The 23,756-nt window shown below is 40.9% G+C and overlaps 2 protein-coding genes across 2 annotated transcripts; both read right to left on the bottom strand.

Annotated features, from left to right (window-relative positions):
• Positions 1–947: 947 nt before the first annotated feature.
• On the bottom strand, positions 948–11,173 carry syngr2b (synaptogyrin 2b). Its single transcript, XM_086034532.1, has 4 exons — positions 10,712–11,173; positions 5,985–6,222; positions 3,515–3,651; positions 948–2,948 (listed from the first exon to the last, which is right to left on the bottom strand). The coding sequence occupies exons 1-4, from the start codon at positions 10,820–10,822 to the stop codon at positions 2,706–2,708; spliced, it is 729 nt and encodes a 242-aa protein (XP_085890658.1). The 5' UTR covers positions 10,823–11,173; the 3' UTR covers positions 948–2,705.
• A 2,762-nt stretch (positions 11,174–13,935) lies between these two features.
• LOC147145669 (platelet endothelial cell adhesion molecule) lies at positions 13,936–23,628 on the bottom strand. The gene is made up of 13 exons (XM_086033859.1): positions 23,489–23,628; positions 23,381–23,407; positions 20,691–20,814; positions 20,428–20,603; positions 18,800–18,986; positions 18,588–18,694; positions 16,731–17,003; positions 16,341–16,646; positions 16,157–16,258; positions 16,039–16,066; positions 15,672–15,717; positions 15,480–15,545; positions 13,936–14,460 (listed from the first exon to the last, which is right to left on the bottom strand). The coding sequence occupies exons 1-13, from the start codon at positions 23,520–23,522 to the stop codon at positions 14,401–14,403; spliced, it is 1,536 nt and encodes a 511-aa protein (XP_085889985.1). The 5' UTR covers positions 23,523–23,628; the 3' UTR covers positions 13,936–14,400.
• Between the last annotated feature and the right edge of the window lie 128 nt (positions 23,629–23,756).

Here is a 23,756-nt window from a genome sequence, read left to right as displayed (position 1 = left end):
GTCGTTACCTGAGCCCTGAGCAACTTCGATGTCATCTTCAGTCAACAGAAGTGACAAAATAGGCGCCCCCCCCCCCCCCCCCCCCCCGAGCTAGCTAAAACGTTTGTATTTCTCATATTCCACAAACACAATAATCATAATGCCGTGTTTAGACTAGTGGGCCTGCATAGAGCATATTCTGGAAAAAAATATGTTTGTGTCGACTTCTGCTTTAATCAATTACAAATCCCACCCTCCTAAATGCTGACATGAGAAAATGATTTAGGTTCTGTTAAGATATGATAATAGTGCTTTTACATTGCTGATTGTGTCTTTTTATACATTATCAATGTAACCACAACACTTTCAGCAGGTTTTATTTTAATAAATTATTGTATAAGTATTCACTTGAGGGCTGTTTTTCATGTTTTTTGTTTTTAACATGACTTGGTTACGTTTATCTATCTTTTTGTATGTATACTTTAGGTTGCATTTTATGAGGGTACATTTCTGATTAGTGTAATCTGCCAGTTATGTTTTTTCTAAACAACTCTGCCTTTTTGGTGGTTTAATATGCAAAAACTTCTTAAAGCCGCAGGTATGCAAGGTCTTATGTAGGAGCGTGCATTTAATTAAGACAGCCTGTAACTGGGCATTGGTTTATAATTTTGTGACATGATTTGACTTAAAGTGATGTTCATTGCTTATTAATTACCGGTACATAAGATGTGACAGTACTTATATGATGAACTGATATATTTCTGTGCATGTTTCACATCACTGTGTCCCTTACAGTTTCTTTGAGGTTTTTAGAATTGCATGGTGGACTGGATCTGACTTTATGGCCTGTGGTAAACTTCAGTGTCCGCCCTTTACAAATAGCCCAATGTAATGTGCTTAAATCCTCCCAGTTGACGTGGCTGTGCAGTGAAGTGATAGGCATTGAAATGATCTATGTTTATCTGCAGTTTAGTAAAGCAACTCCAAAAACACATTTTATTGCATAAACGAAGCTGTTGTGATTACAAGTCACTGATATCAAATAGATGTTCTTACCTTGGCTAAATCTTTAGTTGAAAGTACTAGTTAGGGGTGTGTGTGTCTTTTGGCTGGAAAGAACAAGAACATTGCTCAAGACACATTTTTTTTTTTTCCCTCTACATTGTGAAAAACTTCCCTGTCCAAATTCATTCATACATTTTCTCAATCCAATGTTGTCAGGCTGAACAGGAATCATTTACGACCGAAAACATTGAATATGCACATATGTCTCCTACTATGTATCTAACCACTTGTTGCCGTCATGTCATAGTCTTGTCATTTCCAGCTTTCAGATACCCCTTCAAAATAAACTATTCGAACTCGAGATTGAATATTTGTTGTCCGAAAAGAAATTTAAATATTGTCGTTCTTGTACTAAGCATACAATAGTGTAGGCTACACACAAGCCAGTTGATCGTTATTCTGTTACATGGCTACACTGGCTAGAGGAAATATACTGTTAACTTCTTTTTTCAAGGAGGGTGAGTTTAATAGTGAAGTGCAGCTATGCTACAGTGTTTAAAATGTATTCATGACGTACTATTCCCTTCAGTTTGTCTTTATATGTGTGTGTCTACTGTATACAGCGTGTATATACAGTATAAATAATTTTTTTACTCTTCTTGGAACCCAATGGGTAAATCATTAGTGTTTCCATGTTTGTTACTGAGGTAACCCATAGCAGTGTCAACGAGATTTAATGCCAGGTTAATCATTCAGCTAAACGTAGGTCCAAGTAGGGATGTTGCTATAATAATGCATAACCAAGAGGCACAAACTGAATAGTACACACATATTGTCACTTGACACTGACAAGCCTTCATGACAGAATGATCTTAAGAAGTGTACAGCAGTGTCAAAATGAATTTGCATTAAGAGTAAGCATGTTGAAACTTCTCTTGTTAATTAGTTACTGTTCAATGGGTGCACCCTTATCTGCACTCCCACCCACCTTCACTATCGTAATTCAAACTACAAGCTTAAAGGGCACCCGAATGAAATTTCACACAACCAGTACTCTATGGACAGTTATTTTTTGTGGCAAAAGAGGAAAGACCCTAAAACTGTCTCAAAGATGTTTTATGATATGACTAATTTAACTGCACAATCACAACAATAAACAGAGGAAAATCTTTGCGCCGATATTGCCATAACTACTTGTACTCAAAGTAATACCTTCCGAGTTGTTTACGGCTAATAAAGAGAATTCAATTCATGGGAGATGAAAATAAGTTGTGGTACACAGCAATTAAAATGGCAACAGTTTCACAAGGAAATACAAATGTAAGAGAAACACAGTGTTGATCACATCAACTGAAATTGGCAGAGTCACAAGTAGTCCAAAATCCTGGGTGCATCCATTTGCCTATCAGCCTGCTTGAGGTAAGCGTTGTGTCATAGCACAGAGATCAGCTGATCCAAAGGTCACATCTAATGTCAGCGTGCAGTCCGATGCGAAGATCTGATCACAGAGCAGAGAGCCTCGGCCCCTTGCCGTAATAATCCGCACTGTCCCTCTTCTATTCACTTGCATGCAGTTCTTTCACTTTTCAGGCTTAACAATTAGAGAAGTGTTAAATCCGATGAGAAGCCATATCGTCAATGAAGAAATGTCTCGGACACGCCGGCTCTGTGCCCAACCAACAGTCAGGAGCCTTGCTGTGTCCACACCAGCGCCCTCCGCATCAGTAATTAGGCGGCTGATAGCCGGGCGTCGGCTCCAGGTTCGGAGTGAAGGCAGGCTGCTGGCTCAAGTCGGGATAGGCGCTATAGGTGGTGGGAGTGTATGGCGTAGGGTTGTAGGAGGCGGGGGCGTAGGTCGGCGGGTAAGGCGTGCGTTCGTCGGTAGGCTGCTCACTATAGGTCGGGATGGCGACGTCGTCAGCGCCTCTACGGAAACGACCCAAGGCGAAGTAGGTTAGGATTCCCTGCATAATACAACAAAATAAGAGATTGGGGTGAATACGAGTCTGAGTGCTTCATAAGCTTTACACACTTTTTCTACTATTAAGTATACAGGAGGTAAATTATTGTGTGTGACAACTTGAGATAACATTTCACAAGTTGTAATACATGCACGTTAACTTCTTGAGCACAAGCCTTATGAAAGCTTTCAGCTACACTACAGTATTCATTTATATGAAGCAAAATTCAATTATTCGTAGTTTCTATAACATAATTAACTAGGCAGCTTTAACAAAACACTATCTTTAAGCATGTATGATAGTTATGGTGGTGTCTTTTCAGATAATTCTAGTCTCCAAGTCAACTGATTTGTTCTCAAGCTATTTTTCACTTTCAATTGGTTGATAATGTATATAAAAATAACACACTGACCATTAGGATTGATGAAAAAAAAAAAAGACCATATTTTGACTTAAGGGGTCTCTGCCCGACAGCAACTACATGCTAAAAGACTCACACGGTGTTGTTTGTTTGTGGCTGCTGAGTTTTTGAAACAAACAAACAAAAAAAAAACTGCTGCATTGCTCACCCAGGTAGCGATGGAGAAGAATGAAAAGGCCACAGTCGCATGCGCAGCATCCTGGGGGATTCCGCTGACGTCGTATGTGCGACTCCATTGACTGGCCAACAAGCAGAAGCACACAAACCACAGAAAGGTCCATGTCCCTGATACGAATACACAGACACAGATGCAGTCGCTGCATGAGAAAATCAAACGTCACTGATTTGTAAAGGCATCAAAAAGAGAAATGACAAAATGATTTTTGTTTCAAAGGCCTCCTCTACTGTCCACCCATCACTGAGTGGCCATGTACCCCTGCACTAGTGACTGGATTCTTTACAGATTTTACAAGTTTTGCCATAAAATATTGGGAATTTACCAATGAAAAGATAGTACTGATAATGTCTTAGATTTAGGGAGCCCCATATTTCTGGCATGTATTGTATTGTGAACTGATGATGTAACTGTGTCTTGTTATTTGGCAAAAGAACACATTCAAAAGAATCAACCTTTTGTATCACAACAGCCGCGCAACTCAGAATACAGATGTGGAAACCTCATTAACCCATATCGCATTATTGCTAACATGTCAGTTCACTTTAATGACATTAGGCAACAATCGCAGAAATCTATGGTGGGCCAAGCATTTGGAACGTGGGCCTTCAGTGGGGACTTACCCAACACAATCCATCTACTAAGCCATCAATACTATACAAAAATGCAGTACAGAATCAATACTTGTTTTAATTACATGACAAAAAACATACAACAATTCAAATACATTATACTCACAAGAGATGCTGATCATTAATTGTATTAATGTGTGCAGATTGCTACGGATGTGATTTGCTGGTCAAATTTGGCTGCTATGAGTTTGATTCTGACCAACCAATCAGAGGACAGAAAAATGCCAAGGTCATTGGCGGCCAGCTTGCTGGCCCTGTGGGGAGGACTTTGAAATCAGATTCTTTCAAGCAAATGTGTCAAACTCAAAGCCCGGTTGTCTAATTGCAGTGTACATATCCACATCAATGCAAATTGAGAAATATAAATAATGAGCCCAAATTGTCCTTTGAGGGCCACCATGACATTCCCATAGCTTAAAATAAATAAATAAATAAATAAATACATTTAAAAAAGTGCTAGTGATTCACAAACATAGGCTGATATCTAATTGGACAAAAAAAAAGATCATTGACATACATGCAGTGCAGCCAAGAGAAACACTATGAAATGAAGAGGCGAGACTGTTGGGAATAAATGCACACAAATTTCACCTAGCACTGGGTAAAAACAGTGGAGGGTGTCTTCCATGATGCAATTATCCTAAATGACCACAAGGTTCACAGTAGCACGTCTTTGTTTCCGTGAAGAATGTCGAACAAACACCGTCATGTCCAGCTGATGAATTTAAAGGGGATCTGTGAGGTCATCCTCGCCCTCCGCTATGCTCACTCAGCATCATCGGCTACCGATTGCAACAATGAATAATGCGTTTTGTGATGCAAGGATAACAGTGAGTAGTTTGTCTTGCATTATGGAACACTAAGGCTCTCTGTATGAGGCGGGGTGTCAAGGGAGTAGAGGACCAGCGGTGAATCGCCAAAAAGAAATGATCACGAGTGGCTTCTAGCATCTCCCGATGCTGTCAGAACTAACTGTACGAAGTGCGTATAGCCTATACAGTATAATATTTGTAGCTGTGACACATAATGTGAAGAGTACGGACTGGTTCATACGTACTGTATTTTAGAACACTTAAAGTGAAAATCAACCCGAACACATTTTTTTCAAGAATATGTTCCCAGCAGGCCCACTAGTTGAAACACGGCATTCTGGTGAATATTGCGTTTGTGGAATATGAGTTAAGCAGCAAAATCCACCCCTTTTTAGCTATCTCAGGGGGCGGCCATTTTGTCACTTCTTTTGCCTGAAAATTCCATCACAGCATCTCAGGGCTCAGATAACGACCAATCATGGCTCAGCTTCAGAAAACAGGTGAGCCGTGATTGCTCGTTACCTGAGCCCTGAGCAGTTGTGATGTCAGTCGACAAAAGTAACAAAATGGCTGCCCCATGAGATGGCTAAAAACGGGTGGATTAACTCTTATTCCACAAATGCAATATTTATCAGAAAGCCTTGTTTCAATTAGTGGGCTTGCGTAGAATATATTCTTGGAAAACATGTGTTTGGGTTGACTTCCCTTTTAAGAGAAAATGTTGATATAAACATGCAATCTGAGAGAAACATATCTGACAGTTATTGTACTACAGTAATGAAGAAGAGATAACATCCTGTGTGTCACGGTCGGTGAAGTGAAGTGATGAAGAAAATAGATGAAGCAAATGCAGTTCAATCAGTATATGCACATTTCATCCTAGATTCCTAATCCTAGTTACAGTAAGCAACTAATTTGACACCAAAACAACAGCCAAAAAAAGAAAGAACCACAGAAATGGTTTCACTCTGAAAGCCATTATGAAAGTGATGTCCTCACCAGAGAATCCCAAGTCTGCCATGACAGCGTATTTCCTTTGCTGTGCGTTGCTCATAAAAGGCATGTAAACATCCAAAAGCAGAAATCCCACACAGGCCAGGAAAGCGATCACGCCGATGCCGACGGCGTAATGACATGCCGAGTCGTTTTGGTTGAAGATGCACTTTGGCTCGGCACTGTAGACCGGGTTGATGTAGCCCTCGGTGGCGATGCAGGCAAAAACCACAATGGCAAATAGCTACAGTGAGACAAGGGAACAAGAGAAGTTAGAAAATACAGTCAAGGAACAGCAATTATGATTTACTTTTCTTGACCAAACTAGACAAACCTGTCTTAGTGACTACATGGTGCTCATTAGCAATATTGACATGTATGATGACTACTTTGAATTCCTGTTTGAAAAGTAAACTCAATTTATGAGCTAGGGATGTCACGATATCCAAAGATCACGAAACGATAATATCACGATATGAACCTCACGATACGATAATTATCACAATATTGTCGGGAGGTTGGCGATATGTTAAAAGCTCACGATACTGTATTAAATCTCACAATATTGTCAAACAAAAGCGATATTAAAAATAAAAACATCCATTTTTTTTTTACATGATAACAGCATTCACAAAGAAATTAGATGACCTACAATGACCAAACACCTAATATTGAGGCACTTACTTGCTAATACACGCACACATTGTGAATCGGGTCAATTTGTGGAGGAACTCAAATGTTCCCCTTTATCTGGTGATTAGCATGGGTCTTAAACATCTATCCAGCCATTATAGGTGGCAAACAAATTGCATCAACTTAAACTGCACTAATAAACTAACCATCAGAGAGTGCTGGAACTGCACAAATGGAAAACAGATTTTAAACAGATTTGCTGCTATTAATATCATGACACGGCGACGCCGATATATTGTGGCAATTTTAACATCGCAATATCACGATATTGCCGATTTTGTAACATCCCTAGTATGAGCATATTCCCATTGTCAAGTTATACTTTGATGGGGCAAAACAAAAATGAACATCTATGATACAGTTGATATATAAATGCTGAGAATATATTATGATTTTGATTATGTCTAAATGTTTGTTAGCAGCAGGTAACACATTTGCTAAAAGTTGTTGGAGTGGTGGATTCACATTTTTATTCTAAGATATTCTAACTCCAGTCTACTGAGTTTCATGAGAGGTCCTCGTGCACATGGCCGTACAACGGGAATAAGGCACAGCATAGCACCTAAATAATATGTTGATTAATTTTGGTCAACTGGTTCCTGGGGCCATCCCGTGGTTGTTGCCATCCACATTTGCAAACCACCTCATCATGTGACCTAGTTCTGAGTGCTGTGGCCAGTCTTGTGACTCCAGAGACATCAGCAGTCCCCTAATAAGACTCATAATGAGGTCTGGGAGGAGGACAGAGAGGGGCTTTTGGGCTGGTGGGGAGGAGGAGACAAAAGATCCAGACAATGACCTGTGGGGTGGGAATACTGTATGTGGAATCTTAAAAAAGGCAAGACTATTCCATACTATTAAAGGTAAATTGACATGAATTATATGTTGAATGACAACTTTTTCACCACTGCGATCAACTATAAAAGAAGTAGAGTGGTACCTTGACTTATGAGTGCCCCAAGTTACGGCTTTCTCGAGTCATCCATAGCTCAGTCTATTTTTTTTTTTTCATTTGTAATGTACTGTATATGTACTGATGACGCAGCATCAGGAGCAACTGGGGGTTCAGTATCTTGCTCAAGGACACGATGGCCGGGGGTGGAACCCACAACCTCTGGATTGGGACACAACCACTCTACCACTGAGCCATGCCGCCCCCAGCTGTGTCAACTAGGACAACCCCACAACATCCAGAGCCTTTTGGAACTCCACCTTGCCATCAAGGAGCTTTTGAAACCACGTCAGCGTCAAACGGCGGCTCCGTTCCTCACAATCACGCCCTTCAAGGTCTCCCGAGCCACAACATACAGGCAATAAACCGGTGGGGGGGAATACTGTAAGTATGCACACACTGGGCCTGCTAGGCGCCTCTCATCGCGGGCAACTCAAGAGTGGAATAGAGATGAGACATAAACTGGAAAGGAGGTTCAGCCAGGCAGAGATATCATCTTACCTGCAAAAAGCACCTGTTTAGTGACACACACACACCATTGACTGTAACGCCATGCACACAAACACACGTACACCCGCAGCTCCAAGCACATTCTGTCCTCACCCACCATTGGTAACATTTTTAACTTTGTGACACAAGTCTGTGAAATTCACGATGTGAAATTCACGACAGAGAGCAAGCCAAGGATAGATGGCATTGGAATGAAAGTGCTCTGAAGAGTTCAAACATTAATCCTACAACCTGCTACCTCACATCAGTCAGGGTAAAGACAGCACGCATTATTTAGCTTGCCAGGTTGTGGTTAATTTTGGACTTTCTATAATGGGATCCAAACCACAGACTTAAAAAAAAAAAAAGTAAAGTGTAACAGCAATGATCAGCACTGTGACACTTCCCAGAACTGCTCCAGCTGTGCCAGGGGAAATGATTTAATTTCACTTAATTAGACCCAAAATGAGTTTATTTACTACAGGTACATCTGTGTCCATCAATTTCAGCCAACGACAATTAGTGACCGGCGGAACAATTAAAAACGCTACCGGTAGATGGCAGAAGGTACAATTAACCTGTTTATGCACCTGTTGCCATTCATACAACAGAGTAAATGGTGGCTTCCTGTGACTGTCAGCTTTGTGTTCAAATTAATAGGCCCAGATTTCATACTGAGAGAGAAAATTATTTCAATTCAGATTCAGAGAACTTTATTGACCCTGGTGCATCCTAGTTTTGCAGCATCTGTCATTGAAATGTGCATTCAGCTTTAGCAATATAAAAGACACAACAAATAGCTTGTCAGACCGCTTGTAAGATTTTTTTTTTTTTTTTAACGAATATTGAGAGCAATACAAAACAAGTGTGTCTTCATTAGGGGCACACCACGGTGAGGCCAAGTGGGGGGCAGGAAAAATTCCTTGGCAAGAACATGTTCATTTGGATTTGATGGCCTTTTTGGCCTTTTCAGCCACCTTTTTCTCCCAATGAGAGCCCAAGACTCTCTCTGCTTGACAGGGTTTGTCTTTGACTGACAAACCCACTGACCAACAGATTAACAAAAAGAAAAGTTAAAAGGCCTTCAACAAAAGAATAATTTAAAAAATACATAATCTCGTGTAAAATGCGTGAGTAAATTGAGAAGAGATCATAATTATGTCCGTGTATACTTTGTATAATTTTTGTGACATTTTTGTTCGGTGGTGTGCCGTGAGATTTTTCTCATGTAAAATAAGTACTTTGGGTCAATAATGGTTGTGAAACACTTAAGATAAAGTAAGGATCCTTCATTACTGTACTTAAATAGATTATTCAGGTATCTGTAGTTTACTTAGAATTTATTTTCCTGACAACTTTTTACTCTTACTCCCTACATGTGACAACAGCTCTGTACTTTCTATTCATATTTTGTCATGATAGGCTCATAATTTTTTTCAACTGCTACGGAGGGGGAAAAAGCAGGAGACATTACAACATATGCAACAGATTCGGAGAAGCAAGATATTCCCCATCCACTCAATTATTTAAGCGAATCGTTTGATGTGGTCGGCTACAAAATAGAATTGTGGCTAATGTGTTTTGTCCTGTAAAAAATCGTGGTTTAGTGTAAAAATGTAATCTCGCCTGTTTTAGATTATTACTTTCCTAATCTTGGCCTTATGACAGTATCTTTTCTTTTTTTTATCACTAAATTCGAACAGGCCTTACAACAAAGTCACGATGCGCACTAACAAAACCGGAAACGGAAACTTTGCAACCAATCACGAGAGCAGCATGGAAGAAGAGCGGCGAAAATGCGACTGAGCATGATGGAGAGAAAATTGAAGAAGCTAGATGTAGTCTTTTGAATAATGACCCTGTAAAATTCACAGTCTGTAAAATCTCAGTCTGAGACTAAAAACTATAACTTGTCTAAATGTGAGCAGGTGTGAGATGATCGCTTTCCAAGGGTTTGACTCAGGTAGCTCAATTGTATTTTTTAGTTGTTATCCTTTTGCAAATTTCATTACCCAAATCACAACGTTAGCAAATCTATGGGAACATATTTTAAATAGAATAAAAGTTGAGCCAATGCTGGCAGTTTACTTTTGTACGTAAGTACATTTCAGAATCAGTTCTTTTTTGTTGCAAGTGCAGCAGTTGAATCGGTACTTTTACCATGTTTACGCAGTCATCTGTACTTCTACTTTTATGTACAAAGTGAGAGCTTGTACCACGTCCGCCTCTAGCCAACTCTTCAACACAACAATTAAATTACAGAATGCTCCGACTGACACAGTTGAAAGTGAGTCGTAGAATTATTAAGTACTGCACATGCAACGGATACCTTTTCATTGTTATCTAACTTTATAGTTTCATTTAAAAGCATGCGTTTTTTGATCATAGGGTGCATGCTGTCACCCGACAGCTGCATATGCAACATGACGCCTCTTAAGACGCTTCCTTGCGCTTGTGTCCGAGCTAAGTCGTTTAAAAAAAAAAACCCATGGCAGCTAGCGGACGGGTGCACCTGTTCGCCTACTATTCTCCTTCTTCTTTTGTTCAACCTCAGGACCTTGCATATCCAGTAATTTCTTTTCCACATCCAAGTACTCACCCAGCTCAGCAGCCGCACAATGGTTTGCGGTTTTCGGGCAAACTTAACAACGTCGAAGCCTCCTCCGGCGAGTGAAACGCCGTACGCACTCGTGGCTCCGGTCTCCTCCATGTCTGTCTTCTTTGACAAGCAACTCCCTCTTTCTGTCGCTAGCCAAGTCGGTTGGAGACTCGTCGGGAGGCTTGAATGTGACAAGCAAATACCGCCTCCTCATTCCACCGCGTTGCTTGATTTGACGCCGTCAAGAGGAGTTGATCTGCGGAGTCACAAGGGGTGGAGATTTGTCTATCCTGGTGCTGGAGGGGAGGGAGCGCCTGATATCTTGCGCCTCTACTGTACAGTATTGATTAGCATTTAACTACTGTACACGGGTAAATACACGGTCAAAGTTATTTGAAGCAACCAGAGTTAGCAAAAGTACAGCATGTGGAAAATAACAGAGCTGGGCGTTCGTCTATGCTTTAAGGCTGACCTGTTTTCTGAATCTGAGCCGTGATTGGTTGTTGTGAGCAGTTGTGATGTCATTTTCAGTCGACAGAAGACAAAATGGCCGCCCCAGAGATGGCTAAAAACTAGTGCATTTTGCTGCTTAATTTATATTCCACAAACGCAAAATTAATCAGAATGTCATGTTTCAACTCGTGGGCCTGCTGGGAACATATTCTTGAAAAAATTATGTTTGAGTTGTCTTCCGCTTTAAGTAACAGTTGCTTTATTTCTTCTTTTTTTTTCAGACTCTCAAATGTACTTAAGTACCTATGTAAAAAGTACGAAATTTGAAATGAGAATTTTTGGTGTCAACTATATACAGGCCCGTCACCAGACCTCATTCTTTAGGGGCAAGGCCGAGTCAAGAGGGGGCTGCCACAAATCTCGAGAGGGCATTGTGCTCCGGCACCTTTTACCAGTGCTGGGCATTTTACTAAAAACTTGTGGTCCATTTATTGCCTTCCGCCTACAGCCGGTGTACCCTTCCACCATTTATCCGCTATTTTGTCTGGCCAGACCAAATAGTAATCGCCTATAGGCTGGTCCAAATATAATTTTAAACAGAGCTGGGCATCGCCTAACTGTCACTGAGTTCCCGTCTGCATATTTAAACGACCCACGTGCCAATCGGGGTCGAGAACATAATCTTCACGAGTCCGACACACGTAGGCGTCCACGAGCAGACACGCCGCCAATCAAAGAAAAAATATCAAACAAAAAGAACCGACACACACACGCACAGCATGGTGATCGGTGAAATAAGATAAGATAAGATAAGAATGCCTTTATTGATGCCACAGTGGGGAAATTTTCATTGTTACAGCAGCAAAGATATAGGTCACAGAGGGACGGCGGCATAATGTAGCCATTAATGTATAACATTGACGGCAAACATTCAGGATCAAACCTATGTAAATATACGCAGTAACGTGTATATACACATGTATATACACACCAACATACAAAAACATACAAAAACAATATGGGACACGTCATTGCGTCTGTCAGACCGCAAGGCACACAACACTGTTTTTAATTTTTTTTCCTTACTCGCCCGCGTATCAGGTGTCCTGCGTGTGACATGGTACAGGTTAAGTCCGTTCTCTGGCTGACTCGGACCGACTGGGACCACGTGGGTCATTTAAATATGCAGATGGGCCATGCCCACCTCTGATTTTAAACTAGCTGTGTAATCTGAGTGCAAACATATACACTCATCGAACTTAATTTGCAGCATGATATGCTGTTACGCATTCGATTCCCATCAATAAAACAAAACGCCACTGTTCCTTTATTTTTTTAATGTCTGAGTGATAAACAACTCAACACGAGCATTTCTTAACCCAAGAATAGAAACTATGATGGGGGCGTTGTGCTACTTACTTACTGATTCAGGTAAATGAGCTGTCTCACCAGTGTATTGGCCAAACACTACTTGAGGCCAACTCAAAATGATTCCCAATAATACACAGGACCAACTAGTGGGACTTCTGGGGACATATTCTTGAAAAAAATACGTTTGGGTTGATTTCTGCTTTAAGCACGGTTAAGATAGCAATATTTAATCAGCAATTCTGTGTATTAGTAGCTGCATCTCCTAGTCTGTGCTACTGTGAGTTATGCTTTTTTTCTCCCTTTCATTTCCATTTCTCCGTTAGCGGTAATGTGCTAACGAGAGAGAGGGAGAGAACAAATGGTCTGTGTTTGCTTGCTAGCAGTCATCCTCATCAACAGAATAGCTCTGATTCTGTTTCCTGGTCACATGGACACATTTGTGCAAACAACTTGTTGCTGTGAAGAGTTGAGGAACACCATTATTTTGTTCCCAAAGCCAATAAAATATTGTTTTTTGCCAGCCATGCTCATTATGCTGCTAGCTACCTGGGAAACCTGGGACAGAGGGCTACACTGCCCCCACAGCAGAGAAAGGTCGAGGAGTCCAGGCAGGAACAATAACCTTTCTTCCACAGGACACTAGATAGAAGTGACATCTGTTCGTATGTAATTTGTACATTATTTTTATTAGTTTGAATTTCTTTAGCTTTTGAGCATATTACTGTAATTTACCGTGTGGCTCCACCGGGGGCGATTATGGGATTAGAAATTGAGGGTTGCTGACAGTTTTGGCATCGGATCATATCCGATAGGGGGGCATTCACTCGGCAAGGGGGATGATGGGCACTTCACATTTTACCATTCAAAAACATGCACACACACACACACACACACACACACACACACACACACACTAGAGATGGGCATTCCGTTCCAGGGATCCCATTTTGTGGACGGACGGAGGATGAGAAGTCTAATCTAATGATAATGTGTTGATATTGAGTGGTAGAACTCAAAGTAAAATCAATCCAAACATAAGAATATGTTCTATGCAAGCCCACTAGTTGAAACAAGGCATTCTGATAACTATTGCGTTTGTGGAATAAGTTTTAATCCACTCGTTTTTAGACATCTCTGCGGGTGGCCATTTTGTCTTCTGTCGACTGAAATTGACATCACAACTGCTCACAACGACCAATCACGACACAGATTCAGAAAACAGGTCAGCCGTGATTGGTCATTACTTGAGGCCCCTGAGACACTATGATGTCCTTTTCAGTTGACAAAGTGAAATGACAAAATGGCCGCCCCCAGAGATGGCTAAAAACAGGTGGATTAACTCTTATTCCACAAACGCAATATTAATGACAACAGAATGCCTTGTTTCAACTAGTGGACTTGCATAAAACATATTCTTGAAAAAATATGTTTGGGTTGACTTGCACTTTAAGTAAGGTAGGGCTTTTAAACTACTCCATGTAACTGAAAGACGCGCACATATGCTAGGCTCATGGCTCAGTCAAGAAGTGATGGGAGGGATCGGGTGGATCAAACCATTTTTACCTTTTTACCATTTTACCTTTTTACCAAGTACTGTGTAGTTTTAACGCTTATCTAGCTTGTCAAAAAAGGACATACAGTAAATAAAATCTTAAAATCTCTCAAAGTTTGGCAATGCTTAGATTTACTTTAGGGGTGCTTCAGCACTCTCAAAAGCAGGCTAGATACACCTAAGGGCTCCACAGAGAGAGGCCTGAGCTAACATTCAAACTTGAGTCTTTTGACTCTAAAGCACCTGCTCCCTAAAGATACAACTTTGTTGTGAAAAAGAAGGCAGAACCCCAAAAAAACAGCAATTTGATCTCTCAGTGCTCATCAGCTGGTTCATCCACAAACATTGCATCGTCTTCAGAGGTTTGTGATACCTGAAAACAACACACATTCAGTAACTCAAGAGGCCACTTGCTTTGTTAGAGCGACATTTAGAGTTGAAAGAAAAACTAAATGAACACTTTGAAAATTACTTCATCTGGTTTTATGGTTTAATTGGTCATAAAACATGAACTGATCTTCATCTAAGTCACAATATTAGACAAACATTTTTCTTAAACTAATATCACACAACCAATTACATATTTTCATGTTTTTACTGACCCCTACATTTAACCGTCCTATTGCAGGTTGGAAAAAGTATGGGTTAAGTTCTCCTGCAAAATATCTTGATAAAACCTGGGAATTCATTTTCCCCCAGAGACAATAGCAATGCATCCCCGAGGGAGCAAATGAGCCCCAAACAGTGACGTCACCTCAGTCCTACTTCCAGAGGTAAGCACATAAGTCCACCAGTCACAATTGCATCATTATTTCAGGCCGGCCGAGTTCGTCAGTCGTCGGCGGCAACATCCAATCGGTGTCGAGATCATACTTATTACATCATACGAAGGCGCAGCACAAGAAGACTTGAGTTTAAAAAACAAAATAACAAAACGGTGTTGTATGCCTTTCGGTCTCACAGACCGCAATGACGTTGTCCCATATTGTCTTTATTTCGCCAATCACTACCACACTGTGTGTGTGTGTCTGTTGTTTTTATTGCGTGCGTCTGTGTGTGACGTAGTAAGCACATGTGTGTGTGTGTGTGCGTGTGTGTGTGTTTTACAGGGCAGCTTTAACCAACACCTCCAATCTTGTTACATTGATTGGATTGTTGGTTAGCTGACTCCTCTTAGCTTTTAAAGAAGGCACTAGCCTAGGTTTTCACATACTTTTCCCACCCTGGCATAGCTTTTTACATGGTGTGTGCAATAAAAAAATAATTGTTTGTGTGGTATTTGTTTCAGAAAGACTTGTCCTTGTATTAGACATTTTAGGAGCAATTAGTGCTGAAATCCAAGTAATTCCACTGGGTTCATATACTTTTTCTTGTAACTGTATTTTATCTTACCCGATCGAACTCATCACTTCTGGCTGACCTCACCACATCATTGTCCTCGTGGTAATCTGACATTGCCTGCAAGAGTAGATTTAGATAGTAGTTTGAGCATATGCAACGGCATGCTTGACACCTCCATGTGATCAGCCTCTAGGAAGAAACACGTTTCTTCCTAAACGGCAAATATCCAGAAATCTGACAAACCAGCTCATCCTCGTATGCAGCAAATGTCTCCATCTCCTGTGTTACCCTGCGAGATAAAAGAAAAAAAAACAACAACACATTGACAACAACTTTGAACTTGCAGATGATTCGCTGGCATTCGTTATTTTGTTTTGTGTTTAAAATTTGGGACTATATTTTATTTATTCAGAATTTATATACTCTAGTGAAGACATGAATGCGTGCCAGATTAAAGTTATACATAGATAAACAACAACTTCCTAGATGATGATGGTTTTATGCCAGATTAAGAGCTCTGGAACTCCCTTTGGTTTTAAATACGTGCTATATTGGACAACAATTTTGTTTGAAAAGAAATAAAACCAACAACAACTGTGCTGGAACTCACAGGCACTCTTCTCCACTCTTTCCTCTCCCTGAAAGAAGAGTTAACATCAATACACAACTCTTTGAGAAGAGAAACCAGAGCAATTAAAAAGCCAACATCCGTGACTGATTGGACTTACTAAAAAACACTCCAACGAAACAACAAGCAGAGACCAGGACGCCCAAGAAAGCGAAGCATCCAAAGACAACAGCCACCACAGAAACAGGGAGACGATTGAGCACTAGCGGGACGAGAAGAAGACCGGAGGCAGATCAAAAACCTTCAATTCAATCCAAGCAGAAGGAAGACTGGAATAAGATTACCCTTTTTGTCTATATACTGCTTCTTGCTGCTGATGGCAGTGCTGTTGTCAAAGATGTCAGATACTTGACAATGGTACGTCCCTGCACTGCTGCTTCCGACAGACAACAGGAGGATGGACTGGTCTGGTGGCTGATTGACCGTGTAGTAAAAGCTTCCTCGACTTTGGAGGAGACTTTGGTTGAGGAACCACTGGTACCGTGGATGAGATCCTTTTGTTGCCTTGCAGTAAAACCTCAGGCCAATGACAGCATAGTTTTGTCCAATGTCGTAGTCATAATGCATCATCACCGGCCCGCCAACACTAACTGTTAAGAATAGACAAATTCAGACTCATTTAAAGCGGTCGGTCTCGCAGTATTTGCAGCACCTAGCAAAAAAAAAAAACCTACCAACTTGTAAGGGCAACCACCGACTGTATGCAATCTCATCGCCATTATTGACTTGGCACTGGAGCCACCCTAAGTGTCTGTCCAAAACCAATGGAAGCTTGAAGTTGACTTTTCTCTCTTCAACTGTCGTATTGAAAGCCAATTTTGTTCTGTTGTAGAGGGAAAAGGTGATGGGCAGTGTCCCTCTGGTTGACTGGCAGGTGACCACAGCAAAATAGTTGCTGGAATTCTCCTTCAGCACGTTGAAGGAAATGTCCGAGTCAGTCACCAAGTCTGAGGGAAGATGTTGAAATAGGCTTTGTTAATCTTCAGTCAAAATAAATCCAATCCAACAACATACCTAGAAAAGCTGTTGTGCTCCATCTTACAATGCCCGGAATATCTGCCCACTCATCAAGTGTGAAATGATACAAGTAAATATTTTGTTATCTTTTCTACTATATCTATTTGAGAGGTTAGGGAAAGGAGTGTATAGTTAAATTAGTTAATTAAGTGCTGGCTTTGCACACACCCTATTCATTTGTCATCTGAACGCGGCGGGTCGAACATTTTCTGCTCTGGACGGACCTCATTTCAGAAGTCTCCAAAACCTCCATTAAAAGTTGCTAGACTTTTGGGATATAGTTTTTTTTTTCTCAAGAGATGTCAGAAAGGTCTCTAAAAATAGTGACAAATGAGGAAGTTGGCAACACTGAGTAGACTCGCTTCATCGCATGACCAAGCTCTTAACTGTTATAAATTGTGCTGGGAAAAAAAGAAAAATATGTCTAATTTAAAGGGGAAATCAACCCAATCATATTTTTTCAAGAATATGTTCTCAGCAGGCCCACTAGTTGAAACACGGCAATCTGATTAATATTGCGTTTGTGGAATATGAGTTAAGCAGCAAAATCCTTCCGTTTTTAGCCATCTCAGGGGGCTGCCAGTCTGTCATTTCTGTCGACTGAAATTGACATCACGCACCCTCAGGGCTCAGATAACGACCAATCATAGCTCAGTTTCAGAAAACAGGTGAGCCGTGATTGGTCGTTACCTGAGCCCTGAGTACAGCGGTACCTCTACTTATGAACGTCTCTTCATATGAAATTTTCAAGTTACGAAACGCCTCAACAGGAAAATATTGCCTCTTGTTACGAAAGATATTTCAGGATACGAAAGGTAAAATTATGGGGTGACACTCGTAGTATGGGCTGCTAATCGCAGCTCCGGAGTTTCCTGAATGCAACATACTCATAGCTGCTCTGCCATTCGCTAGCCTAGCATCTTCCTGGCATCCCATTGGCTAAGAGGGACCTCTTCCGTATGTCTCTGTGTGTGTGGATAGACAAGTAAATAGATAGATAGATGCAGGAAATGCCCCAGTGTGTGCGCGCCCTAAATAACCGTGTAGTGGCTGATGATGCTGTGCCGTCGCACAAATAACAATTTTCCTCTCTAAACAATATTTAAATAATTGAATCAGTGATCTGTATTGAATATGAATTACATTTGAGGAAAAACAGCACCGTTGGGTGCAGCATGTGCCTCTGCCCTGCAACAATACAAACTTTCAATGTTCACACTCATGGTTTGAGTCCTGCTGCCACTGAATAAAATGGCAGCGATCCTCCCACATCCCCAAGCTCAAGAAGCGCAGCACAGTTTTTGTGCCCCTTCACTCATCGATCCTTGCCCGCACATGTGCGATTCTGCTTCTTTATGTGGTGTGCAACACAAAATACACGGCAGAGTTGAGGCCGAATTTCCCCTTGAGGGATTGTAAACAGTAAAATAAATGTTTTTTTTTAAAATAATTATATTGAATAAAACAATTGTTTCCCCCCTAAAAATTATAAATGGAATGACAGTTGAATTAACCTTTGACTGTGATTTCCACTTCTGAGCTATTAGATGTGAAGACTCTTGTTGTGTTGTAGAAATTTGTAGCAACACACATGTATGCGCCACTGTCTGCAGAGGTGGTTCTGAGGGTGACACACATCATCATATCTTAACTGCCGTTGTTACATACTTCTTCTTTCAAACATGTTCATTCAGACCAAAATGTTTGTCATTGGGGGATGGCTGACCTGTAGATGAAAAGCTGGTCCTTTGCAACATTGTGGAGCGGCGACTGTAAAACAGGCTGAGCATTTACTAGCCACTTGTAAGAGACATGATTCCCGGCTGTAAGAGTACACCTCAGCTCCAGTGTCCTCCCCTCAAAGAACTCCTCTGCACCCGATTGAATGATGACCTTTGCACCTGCAACTGGCTCTGTAGAGCAGATGTAGTAGGAATCATTATGGATCATATAGGCTGTCATTTGCATTTCTGGATTGTCCAATTAGAATTGCTTAACAGGTGAAAGTATTTAATGTGCATATGAGCTATGGTTTGCATATGATGGTAACATCACATGTTGGTCTTCCTCCAGGATTCTAGTTATAACCTCAGTTTGTAATCCACAGCCAAGTCATTGAACAAATGGCAAAAAGGGGGCCACAAGACCGTGAAACTCTCAATTTGTTTCCAGGTCAGGGGCTGACAAAGTATTAAGCCATTGAAGCATTCTGCATTTTGAAAATTTCATTCAGTGATTCTTTCACACTAGAGGGAGCCCACCTACAGTATCACTCACTGGTGGTGCTCGGTAAATGAAATTAATTTCAGAAAGTGAAGGGATAGTTTATATTACCTTTCATTTATTTCATTTTCATCAAGTAAATTGACAGCAGTTTTCTTCAACTATATGGTACTTCTAAAACTATACGAAAACTCAAACATGTTCTGTAGATCCAAAAATGATGACTAAAACTCAATCACATTTTGGTTAAAAGACTTTGACTAAGGGACGGCACGGTAGTCGACTGGTTAGCACGTTCTCCTCACAGTGCAGAGGTCATGGGATCGAGTCCCTGTCCTTCCTGTACGGAGTTCGCATGTCTTCCCTGTGCCTGTGTGGGTTTCCACCGGGTACTCCGGTTTCCTCCCACATTCCTAAAACATGCTAGGCAGGTGAAATGAAGACTGTAAATTGTCCCTAGGTGTGTGCCCAGCAATTGGCTGGCAACCAATTGAGGGTGTCCGCCACCCACTACCGGAAGACAGCTGGGATAGGCTCCAGCACGACTGCGACCCTTGTGAGGAGAAGCGGTTTGGATGATGGATGGACTTTGACTTTGAAATTAAATCAAAATTTGCTGTCAAAATTAGCACTGTTGAAGACTAAATTCCCTATAGTGTGAATGCGAATGGTTGTTTATTTGTCCTGCGTCTGGTTGGCGACCAGTTCAGGATGTAAACTGCCTCTCGCCCAAAGTCAGCTGGGATAGGCTCCAGCTCACCCTTGATCCTAAAGAGGAAAATAACCAATAGATGGGCTTTTTTCTATTATTTTTCATGACAAATTTATATACTGTCTCAGTGCAGGCATGTCCAATGTTCATAATTTACAGTGGATTAGAATGTGAGAAGTCGTCAGGATCCTTTAGAATATTGTTTCCTCAAAATGATCTGAAAAGATCAGGCATTTGAATCTCATTTATTTGATGATGATATGATTGATATCTCTAAAATAATTATAGTGGACCTTTCTCACTACCCCCGAGAATAGGAGTGTTCCACTGACATACTACGGTATCAATGATGGCTGTATATGTACCAGTATGTGTGTGTAATGGGTAACACATTTCCCTTGTACAATAGAAACACTTACCTATTACCTTGAGGTTGTGTATATAGCTGACAGAGGGCGACACGTGAGAATTGTTCTGCGCTCTGGCCACACACTCCAGGTTGCCCTCATGAAAAGTTGAGATTACAATCGGGAAGGATGCAACCTGCCCGGATGGGGATCTGTAGAACCCCAGCAACTTGTTACGGTTTTCCTCCCTGGCAAAACAAATCTTAGGGATTTATACGTTTGTAATGTATATGGAAGAATAAATGATGGTATGTTTTTTATCATGTAATACGCACTTGTAAAACTCCAGTAAGATAGTTTCATTCTCCGGGTAGATCAACAGTTGACAATTAAAGACGACAATGTCATTCACCAAAGCCAATGATGGACCAAACAACTCCGGACGTGCCAAAGTCAGACCTAATTAAAAAAGGGATTAGAACCTCCGGAAAATAAAACCCCCGGCAAAAATTATGGAATCATCAGTCTCAGAAGATGTTCATTGAGTTGTTTGAATTAGAAAAAAAAGCAGATCACAGACATAACACAATACTAAAGGCATTTCAAATGGCAACTTTCTGGCTTTAATGGGGAAGTCAACCCAAAAATGTTCTTTACAAGAATATGTTCTATTCAGCCCCACTAGTCCAAACACCGTATCCTGATTAATATTGCATTTGTGGAATATGAATTAAGCAGCAAAATCCACCCGTTTTTAGCCATCTCCGGGGGCAGCCATTTTGCCACTTCTGTTGACTGAAAATGACGTGACAACTGCTCAGGGCTCAGGTAACAACCAATCGCAGCTCAGCACGTGACCAAACTCACCCGTGATTGGTCGTTACCTGAGCCCTACCTAGATAAAAAAGGGTGGATTTTGCTGCTTAATTCACATAGCTGGCCACTTGACACTTTTTTGCCGTCCTCCGTCCGCGACCAGGGTATCCCTCCATCCTAAACTGCTTCCGTCCTTGAATTCCATTGGTCCACCTCCCCCCAAAACGCCAATAACAAACAAACAAACAAAAAACACAGCTCCCTGCACTTATAAACATTATTTAAAGATCGTTAGCTGGCTAATTTCCATTTAGCGGCTGCGAGTTGTTTACAACTGTTTAACCAAGATAGCATTTAGCTGCATCACAAGATCATCGTGATGTGATGAAGACGATGATGACGATGATGCCCACTAGAGCAAGCCGGGGGATACCAGGAGAATATTTAAGATGGAGTAATAATGCAATACTATTGCATTTTATTTCAAAACCTTTGCGTTTTAACGCAAGACGTTTTCATTTTTTTATAAAATAGTTATTGCAAAATAACGCACGTTATTTTAAGGGAAGGAAATCAAAGACTTTCACTTCTAGGTTGTCAGCGCTGGCAGAGATTCTTATGGTCCAAAGGTGTCCCACACAAGGACGTACTTCGCATTCAAAGGGTTAAGGTACTAAATGTTAGCAGTTAGTTAACAAAAGAAAATTGCATTAAGCAATATTAAAAGAAAGAAGAAAAAACATGTTACATTTTTAGACTAAGCAGAATGAAAAAATTATGAAATGACCCTGTGAATTTCCATTCCGAAAACTAACACCTGCATCACATTAGATCGGCTTCTTAGTTGAACAATAGTGCTCCCACCTTGGAGAGCTGTTGCACCAAGTGGACTGACATGAATCATGGCTCCGATACGGGAGATGTCAATTGACACAAAGGAGAGATGATCAAACGTCTTAAAGGAGGTAAATCATCAGGCAAAGTTGCAAAATATGTGGTTCTTTTTTTCTCAAATCTGGACCATGTACAAACAATATGGGAAGGTTGTTAAAGGCAAGCGTACTGGTAGACCAAGGAAGACATCAAAGCGTCAAGACAGAAAAGTTTAAGCAATATGTCTTGAAAATAGAAAATGCAGAGCAAAACAAAAGAGGAACAAAAATGGGAGGAAACGAGGGGTTGGAGGCGGGTTTCAATGTCTGTGACTAAACTGTAAGAAACCACCTAACGGAAATGGGATTTACATACAGAAAAGATAAGCAAAGGACAGCACTTAAGAAGAAAAAAAACAAGGTTACAATGGGCTACGGAAAAGCAATCATAGACTCTGGATGACTGGATGAAAGTCATATTCAGTGATGAATGGCAAATCTGCATCGGACAAGGTGAACTTTTGTTTGGTGCCGTTCCAATGAGATTTATGAAGATGACTGCTTGAAGAAAACATGCAAAGTTCCACATTGATGATATGTGGCTGCATGTCAGGTAAAGACACTGGGGAGGTGGCTGCCATTACATTTTCACGTTTACATTGACTTTGGACACTTTTCTTATCCCATCAATTGAAAGTTGCTCAGGGCTCAGGTAACGACCAATCACGGCTGACCTTTTTTCTGAAGCTGAGCCGTGATTGGTCATTACCTGAGCCCTGAGCAGTTGTGATGTTGTTTTCAGTCGACAGAAGTGGCAAAATGGCCGCCCCCTGAGATCGCTTAAAAGGGGTGGATTTTGTTACTTAACTCTTATTCCACAAACGCAATATTAATCAGGATGCCATGTTTCAACTAGCGGGCCTGCTGGGAACATATTCTTGAATAAAATGTGTTTGGGCTGATTTCCACTTTAAGTCTATGCCACTGAGACTGCGAGCTGTTATAAAAGCCAGAGGAGGTGCAACAAACTACGAGTGGTGTGTTAAAGTGTTCTGTTGTTTTTCATGAATCAATTTTTTCCTTAGAATTGAGTGATTCAGTTGTTGTTGTTTTTACTCTGCATGAGCTAAACAAGTCACTTTTACTGACTACCACATTCCCGCCTTGATTTCTTGTAGTGGTTCTTCAAGCCAGTAAGTTGCCATTTGAAATGACTTGAGATTTCTGTGATCTGCTTTTTTTTCTACAAATTTAAACAACTGAATGAACATTATCCGAGACCACAAAAAAAAAAGCTAATCAAATACAACCACATTTGTTATGAAGAGTTCACTTACTGCTTTCCTCGCTGCAGTAGCATGACCCTAAGTAGGACAAGAACAGCTTTTAAAACTATCAAATACAATGCGTGCTGCAGTGTACTTACTTTGAATTTTTCTACTTACCTAGAAGCATGCCCACAAGAAGGTATGGAAACATTCTTGAAGAATATATTGAGGAAAATCTTGTTTATGTTGTGTTGTAATAAGATGAATGCATGAAGCATGAGTTTTGAGAGTTTTCCAAGACACACACACACACACACCCCCACACACACACACACATACACACACGCATGCGCAATTCATTGAAAGGTGCAAATAACTGATAGCATGGTACACCTCCCTCCCATGGCCACCCCCTCTTTCACAGTACATCAAAAACCAATTCTCT

The sequence above is a fragment of the Filicampus tigris genome, chromosome 6, assembly GCF_054856515.1.
Source record: "Filicampus tigris isolate MCC_2025a chromosome 6, RoL_Ftig_1.0, whole genome shotgun sequence".
Taxonomy (NCBI): Eukaryota; Metazoa; Chordata; class Actinopteri; order Syngnathiformes; family Syngnathidae; genus Filicampus; species Filicampus tigris.
The sequence above is the reverse complement of the archived record's forward strand: the minus strand, read 5'-3'. Positions and strand labels throughout refer to the sequence as shown.

Excerpts from the sequence above, each read along its gene's own strand:
- syngr2b (XM_086034532.1), bottom strand. The coding sequence starts at position 10,822 with ATGGAGGAGACCGGAGCCACGAGTGCGTACGGCGTTTCACTCGCCGGA. Across the intron at positions 6,223-10,711 it reads TTGTGCGGCTGCTGAGCTGG|CTATTTGCCATTGTGGTTTT; the intron begins GTGAGTACTTGG and ends GTCTCACTGTAG. Across the intron at positions 2,949-3,514 it reads TCTTCTCCATCGCTACCTGG|GGAATCCTAACCTACTTCGC; the intron begins GTGAGCAATGCA and ends TGTATTATGCAG.
- LOC147145669 (XM_086033859.1), bottom strand. The coding sequence starts at position 23,522 with ATGTTTCCATACCTTCTTGTGGGCATGCTTCTAG. Across the intron at positions 17,004-18,587 it reads AGTGGAAATCACAGTCAAAG|ACTTGGTGACTGACTCGGAC; the intron begins GTTAATTCAACT and ends ATCTTCCCTCAG. Across the intron at positions 15,546-15,671 it reads CTGCATACGAGGATGAGCTG|GCAATGTCAGATTACCACGA; the intron begins GTTTGTCAGATT and ends CTACTCTTGCAG.